Here is a 25550-nt window from a genome sequence, read left to right on the forward strand (position 1 = left end):
CCTCCTGAAAAACCTTTTCCATATTTCTCCCACTCACACCCAGCAAACAATCTCTACAGGTTCACTCCCAGAAATTACTTCCCTCTCCTTCAGCAACTCAGTTACCCCTGACTCCAAGCCTTTGCACTGCTTGTGAGGGATGCGGGAAATATGTTTCTATATTATAGTTTAAATTAATTACGCAAAGTTCTGTATTAATATGCCTAGTAAAGAACTTATTTGTCAAAAAACATTTCCTGAATCCTTTTTGTTGTCTGTTTTGTTAGACATATTTGTTGACAGGTATTTTGAAATAAATTACCAAAATAATTGAAAATGGCGTGATTATATTGTTATTTTGACAAATAAAATATGCAGAATTTTGTAGCTTTTTAAAATATTGTGCACAGAATTTTTTATTTTTTTGGTGCAGGATTCCTCCGAGGAGTAGATGTACCTTGTGCTGCTCCCATGAAAATCCAACCAAATTTGGCTAAGTTACAAGTCACTGGCGGGGAGAAAACAAACAAAAACACCACAGTTCATCCGTGCTCACTAGATACTAGCTCCAGTTTCACAGCTATTCTGAAGACTCCCCACATTGGGAATGCTTCAGACAGAGGCTAAGCAGGCCTTTCCCTGAAATTGCAGCCCTTGGCTCTTACAGGCAGTGCCCAGGCACCAGAATGGAAAGAAGGGACGCTGTCTCTTCTTTTCTCTCAATTATACCCCTGCTAGCAGCCAAGCAGCATGTAGAAGGAAGTTGCCTAATTCAAATACAGGAGTAACCTGGGACCAGGAAGGGGTTGCAGACAATGACTGAACAAAAAACTGGGAGCCGAGGGGGAAGAGGGAAACTGGAATTGGCTGGGCAAGAAGATGGACTGGGAGCCGAGGTGGGAAATGGGGAGTGATGGAAAGACTGGATGGCTAAAAAAGAAGATGTAGGGACAAAGACAGGCCGGGAAAGAGACAGACCATGTAACGCGACGGGACGGAAAGAACCTGAACAAAAAGGCCAGTGAGACTGGACAAGGAACTGAGGGAAAGAGACAGGCGGACAGACTCAGAATGGCTGGGAAAGGAGGCTAAGCGCAAGACTGGAGGGGTGGGGGGGGGGGGGGAGAAAAGAAGAGAACGACAGGTTGTTAGGGGACAGGGCAGAAGGGGCAAGCCCGTGGGGAAACAGGCAGAAGAGTTTGTGCCCATTAGAGAATATTCCCCTCTCCAGAGACTGGAATGAAACCCTTGATTCCCGAGTCTCACCACTTCTGTGCTGTCAGCAAATATCTTTAAAATCCACTGGCAAAAAGTATCCCATTCCCTCTCTACTGCTGGTCCACAGAGGATGAAAACCTACTACTGCTATCAGTTTCTCCATTAGCTCAAATGGCAGAAGGCAGTATGTTGGATCTAAAGGTCCCAATCCTGATGATGAACCAGGTGGGTGTCAACAGAATACCATATGATGGAATTTGTCTTTTCAGTTTGCAACCTTATTAATCTTTTTAATGTAGGGTGTTTTTAAAAACAATTTCCTAGGTTCTTAAAAAAAAGAAAAAAGTCAAGAACTCAAAAGTTAGGAAGTGCCAGAATTAATAAGGTTTTCCATGCAACCTTAATTTGGCCCCCTTGTGAGCGCATATATATATAGGTTGCATGGAAAACCTTATTAATTCTGGCACTTCCTAACTTTTTTATAAATAAATAAAATAAATAAATAAATAGACAGTCTTTCGTTACATGATCACATTTTTTCCCAAAGGATCCCTGCCTTATTCAGTGTGCAGGATGGATCTGCTCTTGGGATGAATCAGGGTTGTACAGCAAAGAAAACTTTTCTGTAGGACTCCTGCTTCCTTTGTTACAGAGTTTGGAAGGCATGTAACCAAATAAGGCAGAGGACTGCAAGAAGAGAAAGTACTTTCTCATGGTAAAGGCAGGTGTATGTTGCCCTGGAGAACTAGATTCTATCCCTACCTCTGCCACATGGAGTTTTTAATGTGATGCTAGACAAGTCATTGAAACCAAAAATGTTCATAGGTGGGTCACTAACTGTATGGTCTTCATTTTCTGGGTGCCGAACTTGAGATACCTGGGATCTGATTTGCGTAAGTGCTGAACGTTTACAGCTACAACTGAAGTCAATGGGAGCAGGACTTCGAGCATATGCAATGCTATTACAATACTAACTACTCTGCAAAATCAAGTCTTGAGTGTTTCAAATTGGGCAGTTAGAATGATAGATACTTTTCACCTTAATCTCTCTGTGCCTTAGTTCCCCATTTGTGAAATGGGACTAACACCAACCTCCTGGCCTCACAGTGGTGCTATGAAAACAAGTTCATTAACATTTGTTAAACAAACACTCAGATTTTATAGTGATAAGCCCCATAGAAAAGCCGATGAGGACATTAATAATTCTGTTTTCAGAGCAGGGTTTGAATACTGTGCAGTAAGGCAAGCATGAGGCCAGATGTGGAACAATGAAGAGAAAACAACATATTGAAGAGCTCCTCATCCAGTGAACAAGGTCCATTCTATGTACTGAATGAGATGGGGAAACTATGGGAAAAGTGACTATCATAATGCATATGGCACAAGAGGGACAAGTTAAGGTTGCACAAGCAACTTTAATTCTGACATTTCTTAACTTTTGAGTTTGACTTTGCAACCTGATGTCATTTTAACATACATTTTCCACATACTAAAAACTAAGTTACTTAAAACTTTAGTTACTATATAAAGAACTAGCACATATGAGTCCACAACAAACTCACTACTCTTCACAACATAAATGCATAACTTGAAAGCTGCAGTAATCGACATACTATAGCTTGTGGTAAGGACATTGTATGGAATTTAAAAGCACTGAAAATAAGAATTTTATTTGGTAATACATTAACTTACACAATATACAAGTTTTTGGTTTATTTGTTTGGGGGGGGGGGGAGAGGAGGATTTTTGGTTTTAAAGATAACTAAACATACACTTCAACTGTGCTGTAATTCATCCCTTTTGTTCCACATAATTAAATATAAAACCATGAGTTCATCACTATATTACACTCAATGCTACTGGAAAAATATTCCTGAACTTAACATGAGAAATGTACCAGCTTACCAATGTGAACAGTCATGTAAACTGTCATGAAGAGCTTTCCGTAGCACCGAATCCTTGTCATAAATGCCCCAGGTAGCTTGTAGTACTGAATCAAGCAGGCAGTCCCCTGCAGTCCGATTCCAAAGTGCATATAGTCTACTATCCAAACGCGTACCCAATTCCAAAGACCAGTTTATAATGGGAGATTCCTCTTCTAGTTCTACAATACAAGATAAATCCTATGTAAATGTTATTTGCAATTAGATTCTTTTCAACATGAAAATCTGTATTACAGGCAAATTGGTTATCAGAAGATACTATACACTCAACAATTTACATATATCTATTCACCTTAACATTACAAAAATAGATACACTAAACAGGGTAGAGCTGAGCTCCCTGAACTAAACACCATGGATAAAAAAAGCAGACATTAAACTTAAAAACCATAAATTGTTTCAAGAGAGCCGCTCAAGTGGAAAGATTGTTCACCAATTTTACTTAAACACAGGAGAGAGAGTATTGAAGAGCTCATGACTTGGAGCCTTCAGAAGTTTTTAGACTATAACAAATTCATAGGTTTCACAAATTTTACCAGCACCGCACCTTCACTTTTTCTGTCCCTTCAGAAGTACTCCTAGTATAAAGTCAAATCTCTAATCTTTATATTAAAAAGGTAGAAATTTGCCTGCAAATGCCAACCTATCCAGCATCAAATTTTGCTTTAAAATATAGAATTCATGTATTATTCCAAACTAAATAAAATATCGCCTTAATTGCAGATAGCAAGACTTCAGGGTTTATTTGTAATAACTAGAGCCCTGCGCAGATACAAAAAATGTGTATCGCAGATTTGCAGGGCTCTAAACAGCTCCACAGGTCACAGCGCAGCAATGACCAGTGGCACCGCAACGGGGGTGGGTGGGTGGGGGAGCCTCATTTGTCCGCTTTTCACAGGGGAAGACCCCTGCCCCTTCCCCCCTTTTTCCTCCCCAAGGCCCCACTCCCCCTCCCCCCTGGCCAGGCCAGCATGGAACCCAGCTGGGGAGCCCACGCCACAAGAAGAGCCAGGCTGGCAGCTGTGGGGAGCCGTGGCAAACCCTCCACCTGCCCTGGACGGAGGGCCTGAGAGGCAGGGACTCAGGCCGGGAGCTGCTTGGGCCCCTCCCCCCACCCAGGGAAGGTGGAGGATCCGCCATGGCTTCCCATAGCTGCCCGCCCCTTATCACGGCCAGGCTGTGGTGCCGAGTCAGGGAGAGCCATGCTAGCAGCTGTGGGGAGCTTGGGTCTCTCCACTTGCCCTGGTGAGTCTGTGCTACAGCTCCAGAGAGCCCTGCACGGATACAAAATTCGTATCCACATCCGAGCTCCTATCCACAAAAATGGACCACAGATATAAAGTGGATACCCCCAGATTTGCAGGGCTCTAGTAATAACTCTCTCTCTATACGAGTACTTACCTTTCTGAACATCCCTATCAAGTACTTCATCAAATAACTTCTCTTGGACTGTTTGTGGTAAGTCTTCAATATCTGGAAAAGGAACAATGAATACAATTGCTTAACACCAACACATTTAAAAATGGAGGCGTACTGATATATGGAATGTGTGCAGTTATTGATTAGCTGATTCTTACTGTTCACCCTCCTTAACCACTAATTCCTTAATAAGGCTTTGCTATTTTCCATTCAGCCACGTGTGGCCCAAAGCTCCAGATCGCAGACTAAGCTAAAAATCCTTTATGCTGGCTGGTCATGGCGTTCAAAGCACTAAGGGACCTGACACACAGGATTTCTGGACACCTGTAGGATCACCAATGATCTGCTCCAGTGGAATCAGTGAAGTAGGGAACCAGATGAGAAAGCAAGAAATAAATAGAGAAGAAGAAGAGTGTTTCCATATCAGTGTTAGGACAACCTTGATCTAGCGCAGATGGTAAATAGAAAGTCATTTTTCTAATACCATGGACACACCAAGTCCAACATGCTATTACTTGCCTGCATACCCTTTAGGAAGGCCTACTTCTGCAATAAAAATGATTGTATTCTGTGATAAGGCAAATGGTTGTTTTATGGGACACATTTTCTTGTATCCTATGATGTGATAAAACATTGATCTACACAGTTTGGAGCACCCCAAATATACTTCAACTGCGATAAATAAGGGCAAAATTACATAATTACACTCCTCAAAACTGAAATTTTATAATAAAACGAGTTTCAGAAACTATTTTCACTTTTGGATATAGGCAACCTGTTCTGTTCCAGTGGGCTCTGCATATTCATTTTGCATCGTGAAAACATTCAGTTGTACTCTCTCCGAACACCCCCCAAAAAAAAAAAAAAACATTAAAGGAAAGTTATTTTTAAAAATCTTTAGCAACACGACACTATCAAATTGTCTGCTTCACATTACATGACCCACTGAATCAGAACAAATGCAGTAGCCATAAATGCTACTTTCTGTAGTGGGGAGCAATTCTGTTGTTGTGAGATAGGAGTACAGTGAACCCCTCCTTATGGTCATAGTGCACTACAGCCACTGTTTACCTATTGTTGGAAAAATAGCTTAAATGACCGAATACAAAATGGAACAAAGAAAGTCACTATGCAGTTTTCCTCACAAGGATTCAGAAGAGGGAATTCTAGACAGATAAGCATATTGCAGTAAAAGCTGTGTTATCCGGCAGTTTACCAACCGGAAAGCTCTAGAAACCACCATTTCTGATATCCCCCAATACAAATCTTCAATAGGGTTGCCAGAGGTCCAGTTTTCGGACCAGAAAACCCAGTCAAAAATGGACCCTGGCAGCAGCTCCGGTCGGCACCATTCACCGGGCCATTAAAAGTCCGGTTGGTGCGGGGCCGACAAGCTCCCTACTTGGCTCCGCATGGCTCCCCAGAAGCAGTGACATGTCCCTGCTGCTCATAGGCAGAGGAATGGCCACGGAGGCTCTGTGCGCTGCCCCAGCCCCACCCAGAGCACTGGTTCCGCAGCTCCTGCAGGTGGAGGCAGTGTGCAAAGCTGCCTGGCTGTGCCTCTGCCTAGGAACTGGAGGGACATGTCGACACTTGCGAGTAGCCACCCATGGTGAGCGCTGCCTGGAGGCGGCACCCAAAACCCCTCCCGTGCCCAACCCCCTTCCCCGAGTCTCCCTCCTGCACCCAAACTCCCTCCCAGAGCCCATGCTCCACACCCCTTCCCGTGCCACAACCCCAAGCCCCTTCCCACACCCAAACTTCCTCCCTTCATTGGTAAGTATAACTCTTAGTTAACCGCAACAGAGGGTCCTGTGGCACCTTTGAGACTAACAGAAGTATTGGGAGCATAAGCTTTCGTGGGTAAGAACCTCACTTCTTCAGATGCATCTTCGTGGGTAAGAACCTCACTTCTTTGGCATCTGAAGAAGTGAGGTTCTTACCCACGAAAGCTTATGCTCCCAATACTTCTGTTAGTCTTAAAGGTGCCACAGGACTCTGTTGCTTTTTACAGATTCAGACTAACACGGCTACCCCCCTGATTCTTAGTTAACTGGAATTTTTGACTAATCCACCACCCCCCATTCACAAAACATGCCAGATAAAGCTTTTACTGTATCAAGAGCATTTTTAGGTGAGAAGACAGCCAGACCTGGAAGCATGTCCTCTATACTTTCATAATCTAGGGTCATGGTATAAAAATAAACATCAGTTTAAAGCCATGTTTATAAAAGGATTAATATTTCTAGTAAAGTAATAGCCAACAATTTCCTACTGCAAGCAAGTCCAGGACCAGTTTCTGCAATATAATTATGTTCCCTTTTTCCCCTGTCCAACCAGTTTATAATATAATATCATGGAAAACAAGATTTTACTTAAATTTGGGGGAAAGCTCAAATGGAACATTTTTATGATGGCTATACCTAGTGCTATACATAAAATGCTGTACACAGACTTTACTGCTTGATGCATACTGTAAATTACAAAAACTTCACTTCATTCAACTAGAATGAAAATTCTATGATCAAATATTCAGTCAAGGGAACTTAATTGAAGATTGAGGCACGCTCATCTCTAAATATACTTTCACAAATATTCAGGTGTCAAACAGCTGATGTTCTTCTTGATCATGCCATCTCAGAATAAACTGAAGATACATGGAAATGTTCACATTACAGTTAAGAAAAAACACGCAGGATGCATCTGAATAGTAGTTTTAGTCTCAAAACCAATCATTATGGTTTTGTTTTAAAAAAGGAAGACTAAAATTACAGAACTACAGAAGGAGGCAAAATCTAGTCATCTGAGCACTGAAATAAGAACCAGGCACACTTGATCCTCAACCTCACCTTTAATACAGACTCATTCTGGAAAGACATCCTTTTTGCTTCAATGTTCCCATCTCTAAACTGAGGACAATAGTAGTTTATTTCACAGGGGAGATGCGAGGATTGAAATATGTGAAGAGCTTTGCATATTTAAAAAGCACCAGAAAAAGTCTAAGAACTATTGTGTAGCAAGTGCTAACAAAAGTTATATCAGAAAAATTAGGGGGAGTGAGAGGGGGAATAAGGGGGACAAAATGCGGTGGTAGTTTCATACACAATTAAAGTAACAAAGGCATCATTAACAAAGTGAGGAGCATTTCATAATTACCTGCAGGTAATGTAAATGTTACGAGGTCAGTTAAAAAATAGCAAGCAAAATCTCCCTTTCGTTGATGAAGAGACGCAGCAATTTCACGCCGGATTTGTTCTGTAAGCTCTGGACACACCATTGCTGGAATGCACTTTGCCGCATGTTGTGATACCTGTAATATAACAGACTTATTGCACCTGATAGCCATTTATATTTAACCAAAAATAGTAAGAAGCGTTAGGCTTTAGATAACATTTCATAGAAAATGTTTTGAGAAAAAGAGGGATAGAGTAGGTATTTACAGTTGTTTATCAAAAAGGAACCTGGAAGGAACACAACTCTGAGGGGGAAAAGTGATCCCATCAAGACAGATGCAAGGTGGTCACAAATGAGTATAAATATCAATCTCCTCAAAGACATTACAAATAAGTCAACAGCTACCATAAATGGAGTGAATGCAAATACTGTTTATTCATTATGAAGCTAACAGGCATTAAATTGACCACCACATAACAGCCTTGAATCCAGCAAAACACAAAACTGAACAGATGGCTGATGGGGTGGGGTGGAATTAGATAACAGAAGCAAACAAAATGATGGTTCATAAAATGCTGATCCAAACTAAAACCACTGAGGCCACATGGTGACAAAAGGAAAAAGCCTGATGTTATGGATGGGCACTGATTACAATTTAGCATCCTCATGTAAATTTTTTCCTTATAGTACATGGGATTCTATACCACATATTAAATATTTCCCATTTCTTACCTCCCACTTGCCAGAAGTCTAATAAGTGGGAAAAATGACTCTATACATGGACCACACATTCTGAAGGATTCTGGCCATCAATGGCAGGAAAAAAGTCATTCAGTGATAAAGGTCAAATATTAACATCAGGTACACATCTGGACTACACAATGGAGATATTTTAAAATGATATTTGGAAGACTTGCATTTTAAAGGGGTCATTCTGACAAACCTAGGGAGCAGTATTACTACTATTTGCTAGGTTTCAGTACACATTTTCACAACTATTGCAGGTAAAAATTGCTACTGACAAAAATCAAAAATACAGGATTTTTCAGTGAAGCTAACTTTGTTTTAAATCTATCCATCAGACCAGTTACATACACGTCCCTCATCATTTAAATGTGCAGTTGCATGTACTAACTGCACACAAATACACACCGTTCTTAAGACTTCCTGAAAATTTCCCACTAATCTTTTCTTTTGCTGCTTTGTTCCTCACCCCCCGGCTTTAGATACATTATGTGCATCTCACCCCCCTTCTCCCATACACTAGCTTCCTTGGGAAAGTTAATCCCCCAACCCTGCAGTAAGAGTAATTTTTCTCATTAGATTGTCCTTAAAAATTGCATGGATTCCTGATTCAGCTCTAAGCAGGAAGGGGAGTGAACTGAGGCTCTGTTGAGTAATTCTTCATTGAAAGGAGATAGTTTTGAAAGTACACAGGGGTGAATCTAAGCAGTGCCTCTAGTTGAACTTCATCTATCATCTGACCCATCTGCGCTGTCTAATTTTTGGGTCCAACTTGGACCGAAGAACACCTAACCTGACTCCACCCCAAGTGGAGCAAATTCTCCAATCCACCCGCAACCCTTTCCACCAAACCAGAGTCACCCACAACACCGCTGCCCTCTGCCTGTCGAGTCATTTCTCCTCTTCCTGCCTGTGGAGTTGGCACAGCAGCAGCTGCATACCTGCTCCTGCCATGCGCCATCCCCTGCTGTGTGGAGCAAGAGCTGCTGCAACTCCTCAGCACACTCAGATACATCAAGTGTTTGCGTTTTGCTCTAGAGGCATTTCCTTTCCCCCCGCCAAAAGCACAGGAGGCAGCAAAGTAGTTTACTTCCACTGCAATAAGGTCAGAAAGTATGACCAGACTGCTTATATCTTAACGTTTCTTGTCAGATAGGTGGATAGGAAGGTCTTGCTGTTTTAAGAGAACTATTGCTGAAAAAAATCAAACAGAAAAAAAAGACACAAAGAAGCTATTCATGCATTTGTCTGTCTTCACCATCTAGCAAAGAAAGTTGCAATGCAATGATTGCAAACTGTGGTAGTTATGTAAAAACTTTATTTGATCTAAACAAGGGCCAAAGTAACTCACCTCTGTAAGCAAAATTGCTAGCATATTCTGCCTTTGAAAACGTATGGCCAGATGTACAAGTGTGTATCCCACATCAAAAGCAGAAGGGCGATTTAGCAGGCGTACTTCATCTGCTGTAAGTTGGCGTGCAATGTCTCCTCCTGATGACTTATATGCTTCAACAGCAGCTAAATCACCTTCTACAACTCCTGAAGACACACAAAGCACATCATCATTATTATCTAAAATGAAGACATGATTCTGGATCAAACTACCCTATTTCACAGTTTCCCTATGCCCGTTGGACTCCAGTCTTATAACAAAAGCAAAATTGCTCACACAGCTGATTTAAGTGTTCTGCAGTCTTGCACTTACCTTACCCACCAGACCAGTTCCATGCTCCAGCAAGCATATGCTAGGACACCAAGTCAGAGTAGGAGCCTGTGATCCAAGTAAGGCTTGGTGTTGTGGACCATCAGATGACACACTTGGTTTAAATATAGTATATAGCCCTTACATCTAAGGATGATGAAAGTGGCCACTCATCACAAAATTCTATTTTGACGACTCTGCCTGCAGTTTATCTTAAAGCCTGTCAAAATTCAGTGTATTCTGTATATGCAAAAGTTTGTTTTGACAAATCCCTTCAAACACAACTTTTTAAATCTTGCCATTTATCACAAAAAATACTCTTGTACAAAGAAAATGTAATGTGACATTGACATTCCATCCTAATATACAAGATAAGAAAGAAGAATTCAATGTGGAATTGCCTTTCTAATACTTAGGTCATACATAATACTTACTGTAACTCCTTGATCAACTGTCATGTAAATATTTGTATAAAATATTTATTCTGTGGTTACAAGTATAGCCTTTCTAAACAACAATATTCCCTTTTTAAACCGGTGGCACTGTCAGTAACCAAGATGAAAAGAAATGCATTTGTCTGTTTCCATGTATACCAGTGGTGGTTGAGCCCCATGCAGCTCTTTTACAGTTAAAGTGCGTCTCACAGAGCCCCACACATCCCGTCCCTCCCCTCAACCTACTGGGGGCGGAGGGGTGGGGGGGAAGAGAAGAGAGGCAGGGGGAGAAAGGGGGCAGAACTTGGGACTTCTGCCCTGCAGTAGGGATGTAAAAAGGTTAACCCGCCTTAACCATTAACCCCCACCCGGGCTGTGCCAGTCCCACTGGCCCCATCCCCCGCCAGCCAGATCAGCCCTTTCATTGGTTAACCGTTTAAACTGAATATTTAAATCTTTAAATGGTTAACTGCTTAAATGGTATTTACATCCCTACCCTTCAGTGGGGTTAGGAGCTTCTGCCAGCAACAACTGGTACCTGCTGAGAGTGGGTGTGTATGGGGGGATTTAAAGGTTCAGGGACCACCCTCAGCAGCCCTTCCCTGCGGCTCCCATGTGCTAGTTCTGTGTGAAACGGTAGTGGCAAACAGCCAGGAAGTGCAGGGAGAGACCGCTGCTTTAGCCCTGACAGGCGTGCCACAAGGGGCTGAAGCCCCAATTCCCGACAGGCACACTCTGGCTCTCAAACGTCTGAAGATTGTCATATGTGCCTCGGGGTCAGTAAGTTTGGTCACCCCTGCTGTATACCATACTCCACGTTTTCTAATAGCCCAAGTTTTACTCTTTAGGGAAGAGAATGATTTCCCCCTACCCCAAGCAGTTTTTTTTTTGTTTTGTTTTTAATAATTTAAAAAAGATACAGTTGACTAGAAGCTAAGCATATCTTTTCTTCCTATTCTGTTTCAGAATAATTCTGTTGGGATGAAGGAACTGGGATTCATCTCCGATATGTGCTCAAATGTATACACTGGTACCACCACCCACTGCATTTTGTGCTATTAAATGTCACACACTATAGGACAGGCATTTGCCTTTTAAGAATATTCCATATTTACACCTATACTTTTTTTTCCTTTTTAAAAAAACTAGCTCCTTCTGTATTTGAGCCTGGGAGTGAAACTCATATGACAGTCCTGCAGAACTACCATTAAGAGCAGTGGCTGTTGATGCCTGTCCAGTGGCTTTGTGGGTCTTTGGCCTGTTCATTCTTGAAACGTTGCTCCACCCTACCAGCCCATTTAGCCTCTGCTGCTTCTGTTCTAGAGTCTTATTCATTTCTTTTCCAACTGCCAGGAACTTCCAAGACCCCTTCTTGGGGATAGGCAGCAACTGCCAAGTCTTGCTTTCTCTATTACAGGTTAGATAGAGATCTCCATCCACCTCAATGATGAAAGGGGGGGAAAAAAAAGTGTCAAATCTTGAGCCAAGATACTTAATGTTGGAATGGTGTCAACTGTTGACAAGCAGATTTCAAATTCAACTGGTATCACCACATATCTACAGCTCCAGAAAAAAATCCTCAAAATGGGAATACAATCCAGACAAAAAGCAAATATTAACTCATTTAATAGCATTTTGATCATTTTCACTGGGGGGGGGGGGGGGGTTTTGTTTGTTTGTTTTTTGTTTTTAAAAAGTCTGATAACACTTAACTCTCTTTTCAACGTGGTATCGCCAAAGAAAAAGCTTCTTCACAAATTCCCTGATTTTGTCTTTCAGAGCAGGTATTTGTATTCCTACCTTTAACTATTAGGTTCAATACATTCAATTTGCCAAATATGTCTACCATGTTAGCTAATTGAGTCAAGAAATCCACTTACACAGTCCTCTGCAAAATGTATGCTCACAACTGTTTACCTAAGTTACATATACAGAAATACCCACAATTGCTCATACCCAGATTTATAAATCTGGTCCACTTCATGCATATGGCAGGCCTATTTATTGAAAAAAGTGGCTTTCAGAAATGTTAAGTTTATGTTGTAGATGGCCCATTTTATCTAGAGAAAGTAGACCAGTCTTGCTCAAGGAATAAAATATTTCACCAGAAGCCAACTTTCTAGTTCCTAGACTAAAAGACAGGACACAAATATGATTTTTAAAGCAAAAAGGAAAAGTGGAAGTAATTGTCTCTGTACCAGCTTGTTAGCAACATAAACCAGGTGAATCTGTGTGAGTTGATCCTATTTAAAACACTCCTTTAAAGCACTATGAACAGAAGGATCCTTCATACCTGCAAAACTGTGCATCTTTCAGAAAAGTGTGGACAACTTTACAGGGACTCCGCAAACATGGACAATCATCTTTCAAAACTGAACAGAATTAGCAATTAATGGAATGTGTCTGGACAATTTTACATGAAAGAATGTATTATAAAGTAGGTTCAAGAAACCAGAAACTAGGATATTCTATTCTGACATGATTTTAAGAAGGATATCTAAAAAAAATTGAGAATTGTTTTAAAGGGTCAAGCTTTTTCTGTTGCCTTCAGCATTCATCTGGAAGCTCTGCAAAATTGCTTTATCTAAACTGATTCCCCCTTCCTTAGCATCTAAGGAGCTTAAATTATTTACAACCTTCTTTAAATACCAGCAATAATGTCAGCACAACTCAGGGAATGAGCCTTACTTAACTGCTACTGCAAAGCCAATAGGGACAAGTCATACAGCAGCTTCTAAAAAATGTCGTTGGAAGTGATTAATAAGATACGAATCACAGCAATTGCAAGCAACTATTGCTATAATTAAGGATATGGTCCAACTTGCATTTCAACAACTCTTTCCTCTGTGTTCATATTTTTTTCTTTGGGCTGAAAATGTCTATGCTTAACATTTTTAAAAGGCAGCCTGCACAGGAGTTTATTTTGTTTTAAGTTAAGCTACTGCCTTTCCCTCCCTCCCTCTTCTATGATATATAAAGGTAACCTGACAGGGTTTTTTGTTTTGTAACTTTATAACTAACTATCATATATGTCAAGTCTGGCCTTCCCTGGTTTCAATAGAAGATCTCTTTTGGGGCCTAGATCTTGTTTACATTAAACTATCAAAACATTTCCTGCTAATGTCAGCAACACTCAGAGCAGTAGTGTGGACAACCCCACAAGCATCTTTTTCAACAATCAACATAATGTTGAAAATTGTGTCAGCAGCCAATTAGCCAATATGTTCTAACCTTAACACCTGGCCTACACACTGGTTTTGTACCAATTTAACTGCTTTGGCCTGGGTTGGGGTGGGTTTTTAACCAAAATAATTAAAATGGGTACAGATTCTAGTGTCAACAGCTATGTATACAAAGATATCTAATATCAATAGATTTTCCTAAATGTATGGGAATAACTACACTGAGGTCAGTATCTTTATACTAGCAAAGCTGTGTCCACACTGGCGGGGGTTGAACTGCTTTAATTATAATGGCATGGTAAAAACAAGACAATTTTCTGTATAAAGTTCTTGAGTGGGTTTATGGGGGGGGTTTTGGTGTAGATTAATATTTTTTCCCTTTTAAATAGGAAAAAGCTAAACTGAAAGAAAGCACTTTAAAATAAGAATGTTTACACACAAACTTGCATTCTAACTAAATTGGATTAAAAACACTTTGTTAATCATGTGCAAGACTGTGCATAGACAAGACCCTAGTTTAGGCAAGGACTTAAACTAAAAGCTTTCCAAGTTCAGGGTTTCTGTACTTATGCAGATGGCAATACTATAGTAAATAGGGCTGTGTCCTCATGTTTATACAGAGAAAATGCTTCACCTACTTAAGGAAGTTGCTGTGCCTCACCCTTTGAATAGATGACAATTAGCTTAACTATTCCTTGAATTGCCTGAAGGGATCCAAGTACATTTACATGGCCGTTTTTAGCCCCACAGCCCAAGCTCCATAAGCGTGAATCAAAGCCCGGGCATTGAGACTCAGTGCCCTTGGTTTTTCTTTGCAGTTTAGACATAGCCCAAGTCTACCTCCCTCCCTGGGTGTCTACATTCCCCACCCCAACTCTGAACTCCTTGCTCCATTCTCTTTACCAACACTGCACATCTCTTGGCTGCTCCTCAGATTTCTCTCTCCTCTCTCTGCCTACCCCATACCACTGGTTCCCAGTCTCTGCCCAGCCAGCCCTAATCTCTCCCCTACCTCAACTCTCAGTCTCTCCCTACCCCTAGGCTCCTTTTATATATCTATATCTATCCCCCTCCCCCCTTCACCCTGCTTGGGCATCAGCAGGGACAGGCAAAGAACAGAAAGGCTCCCTGCTCAGTACAGTGCCCGGCACACAACAGCCCAGAGCGGCAACCAAGGAAAAGTCCTGCTCAGTACCAGGCTGGAACATGTCAGAGCAATGAACTCTGGAGATTTTGGCTACAAAGACCTAGCAAGTCTCTACTGACCATGTGCAAACTGCAGTTTTTCCAAACGGTTTCAACCTAGCCAAATTTGGGTAGATTTTCACGGAACAGCAAAAGACACGTTCCTGACACAAAAGCTGCCCTCGGCCAAATTTCAAGTCCCTACTCCAAAGAAGGAGGGCATTGAAATTTCTCACAAAATTTTCCCCTAGCCTTGATCTGAGAAACAGCTGAAACACTTTGGTTGAAATTTTCCAAAAACAAATCAGCTAGAAGCTGCCAAAACAACCTGAATCTCCTTCTTTGAGAAGTTAATATTTTTTAGACAAAGGAAATGCAGTGGATCTAATTTATCTCAATTTCAGTAAGACATTTGATACGGTTCCACATGGGGAATTATTAGCTAAATTGGAAAAGATGGGGATCAATATGAAAATTGAAAGGTGGATAAGGAACTGGTTAAAGTGGAGACTGCAACGGGTCGTACTGAAAGGTGAATTGTCAGGCTGGAGGGAGGTTACTAGTGGAGTTCCTCAGGGATTGGTTTTGGGATCAATCTTATTACTGACCTTGGCACAAAAAGTGGGAATGTGCTAATAAACTCTGCGGATGACACAAAGCTGGGAGGTATTGCCAATACAGAGAAGGACCGGGATATCATACAGGAAGATCTGTAAGACCTTGTAAACTGGAGTAATAGTAATAGGATGAAATTTAATAGTGAAAAGTGCAAGGTCATGAATTTAGGGATTAATAACAAGAACTATTGTTATAAGCTGGGGAGGCATCAGTTGGAAATAACAAAGGAGGAGAAGGACCTCGGAGTATTGGTTGATCACAGGATGACTGTGAGCCGCCAATGTGATATGGCTGTGAAAAAAGCTAATGCGGTCTTGGGATGCATCAGGCGAGGTATTTCCAGAAGAGATAAGGAGGTGTTAGTACCATTATACAAAGCATTGGTGAGACCTCATCTGGAATACTGTGTGCAGTTCTGGTCTCCCATGTTTAAGAAGGATGAATTCAAACTGGAACAGATTCAGAGAAGAGCTACTAGGATGATCCGAGGAATGAAAAACCTGTCTTATGAAAGGAAGCTCAAAGAGCTTAGCTTGTTTAGCCTAACCAAAAGAAGGCTGAGGGGAGATATATAAATATATCAGAGGAATGAATACCAGGGAGGGAGAGGAATTATTAAGCTCAGTACCAATGTGGACACAAAAACAAATGAATATAAACTGGCTATCAGGAAGTTTAGACTTGAAATTAGACAAAGGTTTCTAACCATCAGAGGAGTGAAGTTCTGGAACAGCCTTCCAAGGGGAGTAGTGGGGGCAAAAAGACATATCTGGCTTCAAGACTAAGCTTGATAAGTTTCTGGAGGGGATGGTATAATAGGATAGCCTAATTTTGACAATTAATTCATCTTTGACTACTAGCAGTAAATATGCCCAATGGCTTGTGATGGGATGTTAGATGGGGTGGGATCTGAGTTACTACAGAGAATTCTTTCCTGGGTGTCTGGCTGGTGAGTCTTGCCCACATTCTCAGGGTTTAGCTGATTGCCATATTTGGGGTCGGGAAGGAATTTTCCTCCAGGGCAGATTGGCAGAAGCCCGGGGAGGGGTGAGGGGGGGTTTGCCTTCTTCTGCAGCGTGGGGCACAGGTCACTTGCTGGAAGATTCTCTGCACCTTGAAGTCTTTAAACCATGATTTGAGGACTTCAATGGCTCAGACACAGGTTTGATACAGGAGTGGGTGTGTGAGATTCTGTGGCCTGCATTGTGCAGGAGGTCAGACTAGACCTACATGATCATAATGGTCCCTTCTGACCTTAAAGTTTATGAGTCTATGAAAGCAGGCATGGAAAATTTCAGCCAATCTTGCAGAGTTATAAGCAACCCAAAACAGGGAAAGTGTTGGGCAACCTTGTTAATTGGTAACGCTACCTGCCCTACCTATAAATCAGAGGTGGGCAAACTACAGCCCACGGGCCACATCTGACCCACGGGAGCCTCCTGCCCAGACCCTGAGCTCCTGACCCAGGAGACTAGCCCCCGGCCCCTCCCCTGCTGTTCCACCTCTCCTGCAGCCTCAGCTCAATGCGCCGCCAGCACAATGCTCTGGGTGGCAGGGTTGCGAGCTCTTGCCAGGCCGCGGCTCTGCAGCTGCGCGGTGGTGTGGCTGGCTCCAGCCAGGCCGCACGTCTGTCTATCCTAGTGCTCTGGGCAGCGCGGCTGTAGCGCCGCCAGTGCTCCAGGCAGCGCAGTAAGGGGGCAGGGAACGTTTGATAGAGGGCGGGGGAGTTCGGGGTGGTGGTTGGGGGCAGGGGTGTGGATAGGGGTTGGGGTGGTCAGAGGGCAGGGAACGGGGGGGTTGAATGGGGGCAGGGATCCCGGGGTGGGGCAGTCAGGAAGGAGAGGGGGGATTGGATGGGGCGGTGGGGGGCAGTCAGAGGCAGGGATCCCAGGGGGGCCGTCAGGGAATGGGGGGGGATTGGATAGGGCAGGAGTCCCAGGGGGCAGTCAGGGGGCGAGACGCAGGGGGGTCAGATGGGGCGGGGACTGGGCCAAGCCTGGCTGTTTGGAGAGGGACAGCCTCCCCTAACTGGCTAGCCATACAAATTCTGAAAACTGATGTGGCCATCAGGCCAAAAAGTTTGCCCACCCCTGCTATAAATAGTGACAGTTTAAGCTCAGAAGGGATCATAAAGTCCTCCAGTCTGACCTCCTGTACAGCACAGGCCATTAAGTTACCCAGTGACCCTGTACAGAACCCAATAATTTTGTACGGCTAAAGCATGACTTCTAGAAAGGCACCAATTCCCTTGGTAGCCTGTTCAGTTCAATTATACCATCTTTACAAGACTATCCTTACAGACCTATGTATGCTCTACACTGCAAGTCCCTAATGACTTACAGCAAGTCATAGAGAACATCTATTATATAAGGCCCTACCAAATTCATGGTCCATTTTGGTCAATTTCATGGCCAGAGTTTTTTAATTGGCCAATTTCACATGTTTACATCTGAAATTTCATGGTGTTGTAACCATGGGAGTCCCAACCCAAAATGGGACTGAGGGGGTCTCAAAGCTGTTGTAGGGGGGTAGCAGAATTGCCACCTTCACTTCTGAGGAGCTTTCTGCAGCTGGAGGAGACTCCCAGAAGTGAAGGTGGGTCCAATAACCCCAGTGCTGCTCATAACTGCTAGTCACAACCAATGGTGGATTAACGCATGGGCCCTGGCCAATTTGAAAATGGGTGTCCCAAGCCCAGACAGGAGCCAGGGCGTGGGGGGGGGGGGGGGGAAGAGAGAGACACGGAGCGGAAGCCCCGAGCCCAGCGCTTCAAGTCCAGTCAGGAGCTGCTGAGGGGGAGTGGGGGGAAAGAGATGCAGGGATGAAGCAAAACTAACCAGAGGCATATACTGGCACTCTAGGAATGAACTAACTGTCCTTTTAAGGATGTACTGCAAAATAAGATTTATTACAGATTAGTCTAAATATTTGTATGTGCATAAGAAATGTATTTAGTTGCTTGCATTTAAAACTTTCATATACCACTTCACTAAAATAGAAGGAAAATATGTATTTTATCATTGAGCAATCAACCGTAAACTATTTAATGAGTGATAAGAATGTTGCTTACTAGTTCTCAACTATCATGGAAAGTTGAGATCTCTATACCATAAGTGACAATTTGAATTAAGAGTCATGCTACAAAATACCAATATCTTAAAAGTATTCTAATTTGACTAGGTAATAAAATAATGAAAAAATACGTTCTTTTATCACCATTTGTCTCATAACTGTAAACCACGTGTAGGATTGACAGTGACCCAGTATCCAGGACTGGAAATCTGGCCTCATTTACTTACAAAGGGAGTAGGTGGTCTGCCAAGTTGGAACTATAAAGCAACCTTAATGGATTCCCTTTAGAAAATACCAGAAAAGCAAACACTTTTACATCATTTATAACTATCGTGCACTAGTTTTACTGGAAAATACAGAATATGCTAACGGAAGAGCCTGCTCTTTTGACAGCTTTGCAATTCGAATGAGAATTGAAAATTAATTAAAAGAATGAGGCATCAAGTACAGAATCAAACTTTCTTCGTCCTTGGACGGTAAGGTCAGATGAATATTTTGAACCCATACTACAGGCTACTGAATATTAGTTTTCTTAGATTATCCCTGCTTTAAACTTTTATCTATCAAGTAGCTTCATTAGAATCACAAAAGTTTTCACAAAGATCAACATACCAATGTGTTGCTTACTTCACTAGACTATTTTTACTCCTGGAGGAATTCTGCGCACAGAAAATACATTCAGGCAGGAAGGCACTGCAATTATATCTTTCTCCCACCAGAGGCTGTTATGGCACCAAAAGAGAGGGCAGCCCACTCAGCCAGAGAGAGAGAGAGAGAGAGGCTGCCTTCCTCACAGCGCCATGTCTGCAGGGCCAGGTGAGAAGGCATGGGATATGGGGGGGGACGGATAGAGCAGGGAACATGGAGTTGCTGGGGGAGGGGGTCAAACTGGGGCTCAGAAGGCCTAATGGGGGGACAAACTGGGGCGGGGTACAGGAGCTAGCAGCTGAATGCGAGTGGGAGTGCATGGACACACGGGGTGCAGGGACATACAAAGACAAGGGGTGGCTGAGTAAGGGCACAGAGATGGAGGGAGAGGCTAGGGATCAGCCAGGTTCTGCATAGGGGAGGCTCCCCAACTCTCTAACAATCCCTCTACCCCAAAAAAGTCCCTGTTCCATACTTCTCCCACCCACACCCAACAACCCTCCAAGTTCACACCCAGGCTCCATCCCAGCAATTACTTCCTTCTTCCTCAGCTCCTATGTTACCACCCCCGACTCCTCAAAGCCTTTGCACTGCTTCTGAGGGGTTGAGGAAAAATATGTTTCTGTATTGTAGTTTAAGTGAATTTTTACTCAAAGCTTAGTATTAAAATGCCTAGTAAGGAATCTATTTGTCAAAAACAGTTTCTGAATCTTTTTTGTTGTCTGTATTACAGACATACTTGCTGACAGTTTTTTGAAATAAATTACCAAAATAACTGAAACTGGTTGATTATATTGTGTTATTTTGACAAATAAAATGTGCAGAATTTTAAAATATTGTATGCAGAATTTTTAATTTTGGGGCAGAAAATTCCCCCAGAAGTATTTAATGACAATGTTAAATAGGGTTACCATCCATCCGTATTTCCCCGGACATGTCCGGCTTTTGTGTCTCTAAATAGCCATCCGGAAGGAATTGGTAACAAGGTTAAAATGTCCGGCGGGGTTTTCTCACTCGCCTCCCTCCCTCCCTTCCATGCAGAGTGCGGCTGCTGATTGGGCGGCTGGGCCGATTGAGCCTCCAGCAGTCAGAGCCCTCCCCTGCTCCCCCCTCCCTCTGTCTGCAGCCCTGTGTAACACACAAACCGACCCACCGGGCAGCGTGTTTTGCTTACACATGGAGCCAGAATGGTAAGGGGAGTCCGGGGGGGGGGAGGAGTCAGGGAGCAGGGGAGTGTTGGATGGGTCCCCGGCCTCCACCTGCCACCCCCCCTCCGCACGTCCCACCCCCCAGTGGACCTCCCCTCCCTGCCTGCCTCTCCCTTGCCTGCTTGTGCTGCCAGAGCTAGCAGCAACTGCTGTCTGCTGCCCCCGGGTCCTAGCATCCCCCATCCACTAATAGGAAGACAGGCTGCCCTTACCCCGCCCTTCCACTCTAGCCCTGAGCCTCTCCAAAGCCCCAAACCCCTCAGCCCCAGCCCTCATCCCCCCCACACCCTAACCCTCTTCTCCAGCCCTGAGCCGCCTCCTGCATCATGAACCCCTCATCCTCAGACCCACAGCCCTCACCCCTGCATCCCCTCTAACCCCAAACTCTCTCCCAAACCCCCTCCCCCTTCCCACACACCCCCTCCTGCCCTCAAACTCTCTCCCAAAGCCTGCACCCCCTCCCTTTGCACCGCCTCCCATCCCCAACTCCATCCCAGAGCCTGCACCCTGCACCCCTCCTGCACCTAATCCCCAGCCCAGGACCTGCACCCCAGACCTCCTTCCCCCACTCAATCCCGCTCCCAGAGCCTTAGGCAGGTGGGGGCGTGGGTTCTGGGCATCACCAAAATTTCTACAACCCTGCCAACCATGCGAGTGGATAAGGGTCGGGGCAGTCAGGGAACAAGAAACAGGGGGGACTGGGGTTCTGAGGGGGGCAGTCAGGGGATGGGGGTGTCCTCTTTTTTGATTGTGGAAATATGGTAACCCTAATGTTAAACAACATCCTGATCTCAAAATTAGTTATAGCACCAAACAGTAGTATCTTAACATTTTTTCCACATAAATATTGGGTGTGATTATATGAATAGTCAAATTAAGTTTTAAAAATTCTTTCAGACTTTTATGATTGTAAGTGCAGTTGCAATGACAACCATAAATCAGCAAGAGCAAAACTGCTGCCCCTTCCCAAGATATAGTCTTGAAGGTAGGGTCATTGCATCAAGAACATGTGCCTCTGGAGTTTGTTGCCTCTGTATACAAGCACAACATATTCTCCATGTTGAGGTGCAAATCTTTTCGTGTCTAGTGTAATTCTGAATGTTCGAGAGGCAACATGATTTAGAAGCTAGAGCAGAGCAATGAAGTTGGGAGGACAGTGTTCTCTTTCCAACTGCCACAACCTGCGCGCCTCACATTTCTTCATCTATAAAATCAGTCATTACCATTTTCAAGCCCTGGGAGACCTTCAGACAGTGCAGTTGGTACACAGGATATTAAACATGATCAGCAAAAAAGGGGAAGAAAATGGGTTTCCCTCTTGCACATTTAAATTTTGTTGGAAAATTTTATTTCATTGCCCTATTTTTGTATCTTTGGTTAAAACATGGTCTAAATCAGAACCGTTGCACTAGTTTAAATACATTGATCTAGTTAAACTGGTAAAAACCTCTAACATGGGTGCACTTAAAATCAATTTAACTCAAATAAGTTTAGCTTTCCTAATATATACAAGCCCTTAATTAAATTTGTTCAGATACTTTCATACATCAGTGTTGAGGAGCTAAGAATGGAACGAACTGCAACAGAAGCAGAAGTGTGATATTTTATCAGTAATAGTTATCTATGTCTTTAAGAAGTGGTTTTCACTGGATGAAATAAGCGTTATATTAGCATTTTTCATATGTTCTATATAATATGATTAAATCCAAAATACATAAAATGCAACTTTTTTTAAACTGCAAAAGATATTAGTAACTATTGGCCTCCATATGAAGGAAGTATCATAGGAAATCCATGAAATCTTCATCATGAGACCTGCAAAGTTCAGCACATGCTACTCACAATTGGCATTCTGGATTCCCCCAGAAGCTTTTAAAGCTTCATGTTTACTTAACGTAACTAGAGTAAATCTGATGTTTTGGTCACTCCGATCCTTTACTAAGAAAGTTATTAAAATAAGGCACCTTCAAAATACATTCATATTTAAGTAATTCAAGAAACAAGCAAATTACTATTGCCTTATGCAAAGCAGTGTACGTACAGGATATTCTAGAATTGTTTTTGCAGTTTTGCACCAGACAGCAATTTAGTTATCGCTATTCTGGAACATAAACTTTTCAAGTATTTAATATTTCAAATCTCAGAATACAAGGAAGATACAAATACTGCAGAATATCCCAGAGGAAATTTTTTCTATCTTTCAGACATCACTAATGGAAAAAAAATCCTATTTCATTAATCTGACATCTAATAAGATTGCAATAAAAAGCTAACTAGACATCCACAGGGCAAACAAAGGATCTCTAACAATAACTCTGCACGTGAAGGGCATGCAAGAAAAAAAAAAAAAATCTTTTACCTGTTCCATTTGAGGAAGGAAAAGGGATGGTGAAAAGAAGTGACTATGGGGAAAAAACATGGCCAGTATACATTTTAATGGCCACCATCATTTGAAAGAATATGAGGGAGGAATATGCCTCCTTTCAAAAGGAGGATGTAAAAGCTTTAAGTCTGTGCATGGAACTCTTTACCCATCAAAGGAGAGCAGTGTATCTTTTAGCTGACTGAAATGCACATCCATATACATAATAAGAACATTCACTTGCAGCCAAATAGATTACATAATGGTGTTTCAGAAATCAGTTCTTGAACAATGTCAAGTGCAATAAAGTCGCTTCATGACATATCAAGGAATGGTATGAGACAAACATTGTTAGAGCTGGAATTTCAAAAGAAGTGTCCTACTCCAAAGTCATTATAAATTTCAAGTATTTAACCTACTTGTATGCATAAGCCTCAAATTTCTACTTCCGGGCAGTTACATCACAAAAGTTAACTCACAAGGTCAATAACTGGAGAAAACTCTGCTCTCATGTCTCTGTTCTTTAACAGCATGGGAGCATTATCCAGAATTTCCTTAGGAAAGCACTAAAATACAAAACAAAATTGGTATTTGAATTTCTGAGGTCAGTTGGGTATAAAAGACACTTTCAGAAATCTTGTAAGTATTTACAACATGATATTCATGTTAACACAACAACATTTTCAAGGTCAGTATTATGCATGCAGCTTCTTGGAGCTACATATTCGTGTTATTTTTAACAACTGACAGAGCATCTTGTGCTGATAGAAGCTCTACACTGTTTACAAAATATTCCCAAGCTACATCTGGTGATTCTACTCGGTACATCTTGTAACCGTAAACAGAGTAGCAATTTTAAATACGCAGGTAAAGCATTTTTCACACAACTGTGTGCACAAGTTGGTTATTTGACTTTTTTTTTTTTAAGATAATATATTTATATAAACAGATTCAGCAGCTATTCTGTATCAACTCCCATAAAGTCAGAAGAGCTCATGCAACTAGTCCCACACAAAACGGTTCTACTTATCTCTAAGATAACTTGCCAAATTCTGTCAAGTTTGCAGACACTTCCCCATGCATCACCACTAAATGTTATTTCAGGAACTGCAACATTCAGTTCACTTATTAAGTGCTGTTGTGAAGTGAAATTATAGTATTGTTACAAAACTGCATGTTGAGAGCTTGTTTACACCTTGTAAGCAACTTTCCATCCCCCCACCAAATACTATCACAACATAGCAAGAGACAGACAACTTACCCACACAAGCATTTAGAAATAGCCAATCAGTCTTTTTCATTCTATTTTTTATTTGCTTTAGTTTTTTGAAGTCAACTTCAAGTTCCTCCTTGCTGCCAACAGCTCCAGCCAATTCAATTCTTTGGAAGTCCATTTTCACTTCTGATTCTCGTTTGGTTGTAGGAGGAGATCTTCTTTGGCTATTACCGCTACTGCAGCTTCCTCTCCATCGAGCTCTGTCTTGCTCATTTATGATTGAAGAAGCATCTTCTGTGTCTGCCAGTTCTATTGCTTCAATGTTGTTAGGTCTGGGATGATCACATACCACACATTTCTTGGCCTTAGCCCAGTTTTCATATGTACATACAGAACAAGTCCAGTGCTGTACTCTCACGTTCAGTTTATTTCTATCATTGTACTCTTCACAAGGATCAACAGAAAAGGGGACTGATCTTGAACCCGATCCTGAAGACTGAGGAGATTCTGTGGGGCTCCTGGTCCTACGTTGGGACAAGCACTGAGTACATCTTATCGCTCTTGGCCAGTTCAAGTACGTGCACATGTGGCAGGACCATTTATTTGCACTTTCCATACTGTAAGAAGATTTAACCCTTGGTCTTGCACTAGAATCTGGACATATCAAAGGGCTGCTTCCTCCTTCGATGCTTGTAGGATCCCAATCTCTACCGACTTCACTTGAACCACTTTTGAATGGATCTTCTGTAATAATTGTTCCACTAGGCCTCTGAGCACGGCACATGGTACACTTAATTGCAGATGGCCAATTTTCATATGTACAATACTCACAAGCCCATTTAATTCCACGTTCTGTCATTGTGCACTTCTTGAAGTAAATTGTGTTGGGCAGAAAGCTATAAATAATTAGAAAATATTATTAGAACATAATGGTTGCATACTATACCATAAGTTTTATTAAAAGGATAGCATACTTTTAGGCAAACATCCTGATCAATGCTTAAGCAACTCCCCCCCCCCCCCCCCCTTTTTTTTTTTTTTTTTTTTTTTTTTAAATGCAGGAATAGGGATTTCCCCAAGAGGAAATGAAAATGGGCTTCAGATTTTAGGCTCTCCTCCAATTTAAGCTGAAAACTTCACAAACAGATTCCAAAAATGGAATACTGTTTATTGCTGCATAGTCTTCTGAAGGTTGTACAGACTTCACACCTTTACCTAGTTCCTCTTCCACAGTACGAAGAAACACTGGAATGATAAAGGCATGGGGAAGGAAGGGGGGAAGCAGGGAAGCAGAACACAAGGGCTGAATATAGCTAGAAGAATCAGACAAGAAAAGTCAGTATGAGTACATCAGTATAGAAAAGGTAGCATTTAAACCAGGGGTAGGCAACCTATAGCACGCGTGCCAAAGGCGGCATGGGAGCTGATTTTCAGTGGCACTCTCAC

At 42.3% G+C, this 25550-nt stretch overlaps 1 protein-coding gene across 3 annotated transcripts in view; it reads right to left on the minus strand.

Moving 5' to 3' along the window:
• ZRANB1 (zinc finger RANBP2-type containing 1) overlaps positions 1 to 25550 on the minus strand; it is an 83880-nt gene that overhangs the window by 27828 nt on the left and 30502 nt on the right. For all 3 annotated transcript variants that reach the window (XM_054034402.1, XM_054034403.1, XM_054034404.1), the window contains 5 exons: positions 24150 to 25000; positions 9829 to 10016; positions 7716 to 7869; positions 4542 to 4613; positions 3103 to 3301 (listed from right to left, as the gene is read on the minus strand). In XM_054034402.1, the coding sequence (XP_053890377.1) occupies positions 3103 to 3301; positions 4542 to 4613; positions 7716 to 7869; positions 9829 to 10016; positions 24150 to 24963 (1427 nt within the window). In that variant the 5' untranslated portion in view covers positions 24964 to 25000. The remainder of the gene's footprint in view (positions 1 to 3102; positions 3302 to 4541; positions 4614 to 7715; positions 7870 to 9828; positions 10017 to 24149; positions 25001 to 25550) is intronic.

Source organism: Malaclemys terrapin, chromosome 7, assembly GCF_027887155.1.
Source record: "Malaclemys terrapin pileata isolate rMalTer1 chromosome 7, rMalTer1.hap1, whole genome shotgun sequence".
In the NCBI taxonomy this organism is placed as follows: domain Eukaryota; kingdom Metazoa; phylum Chordata; order Testudines; family Emydidae; genus Malaclemys; species Malaclemys terrapin.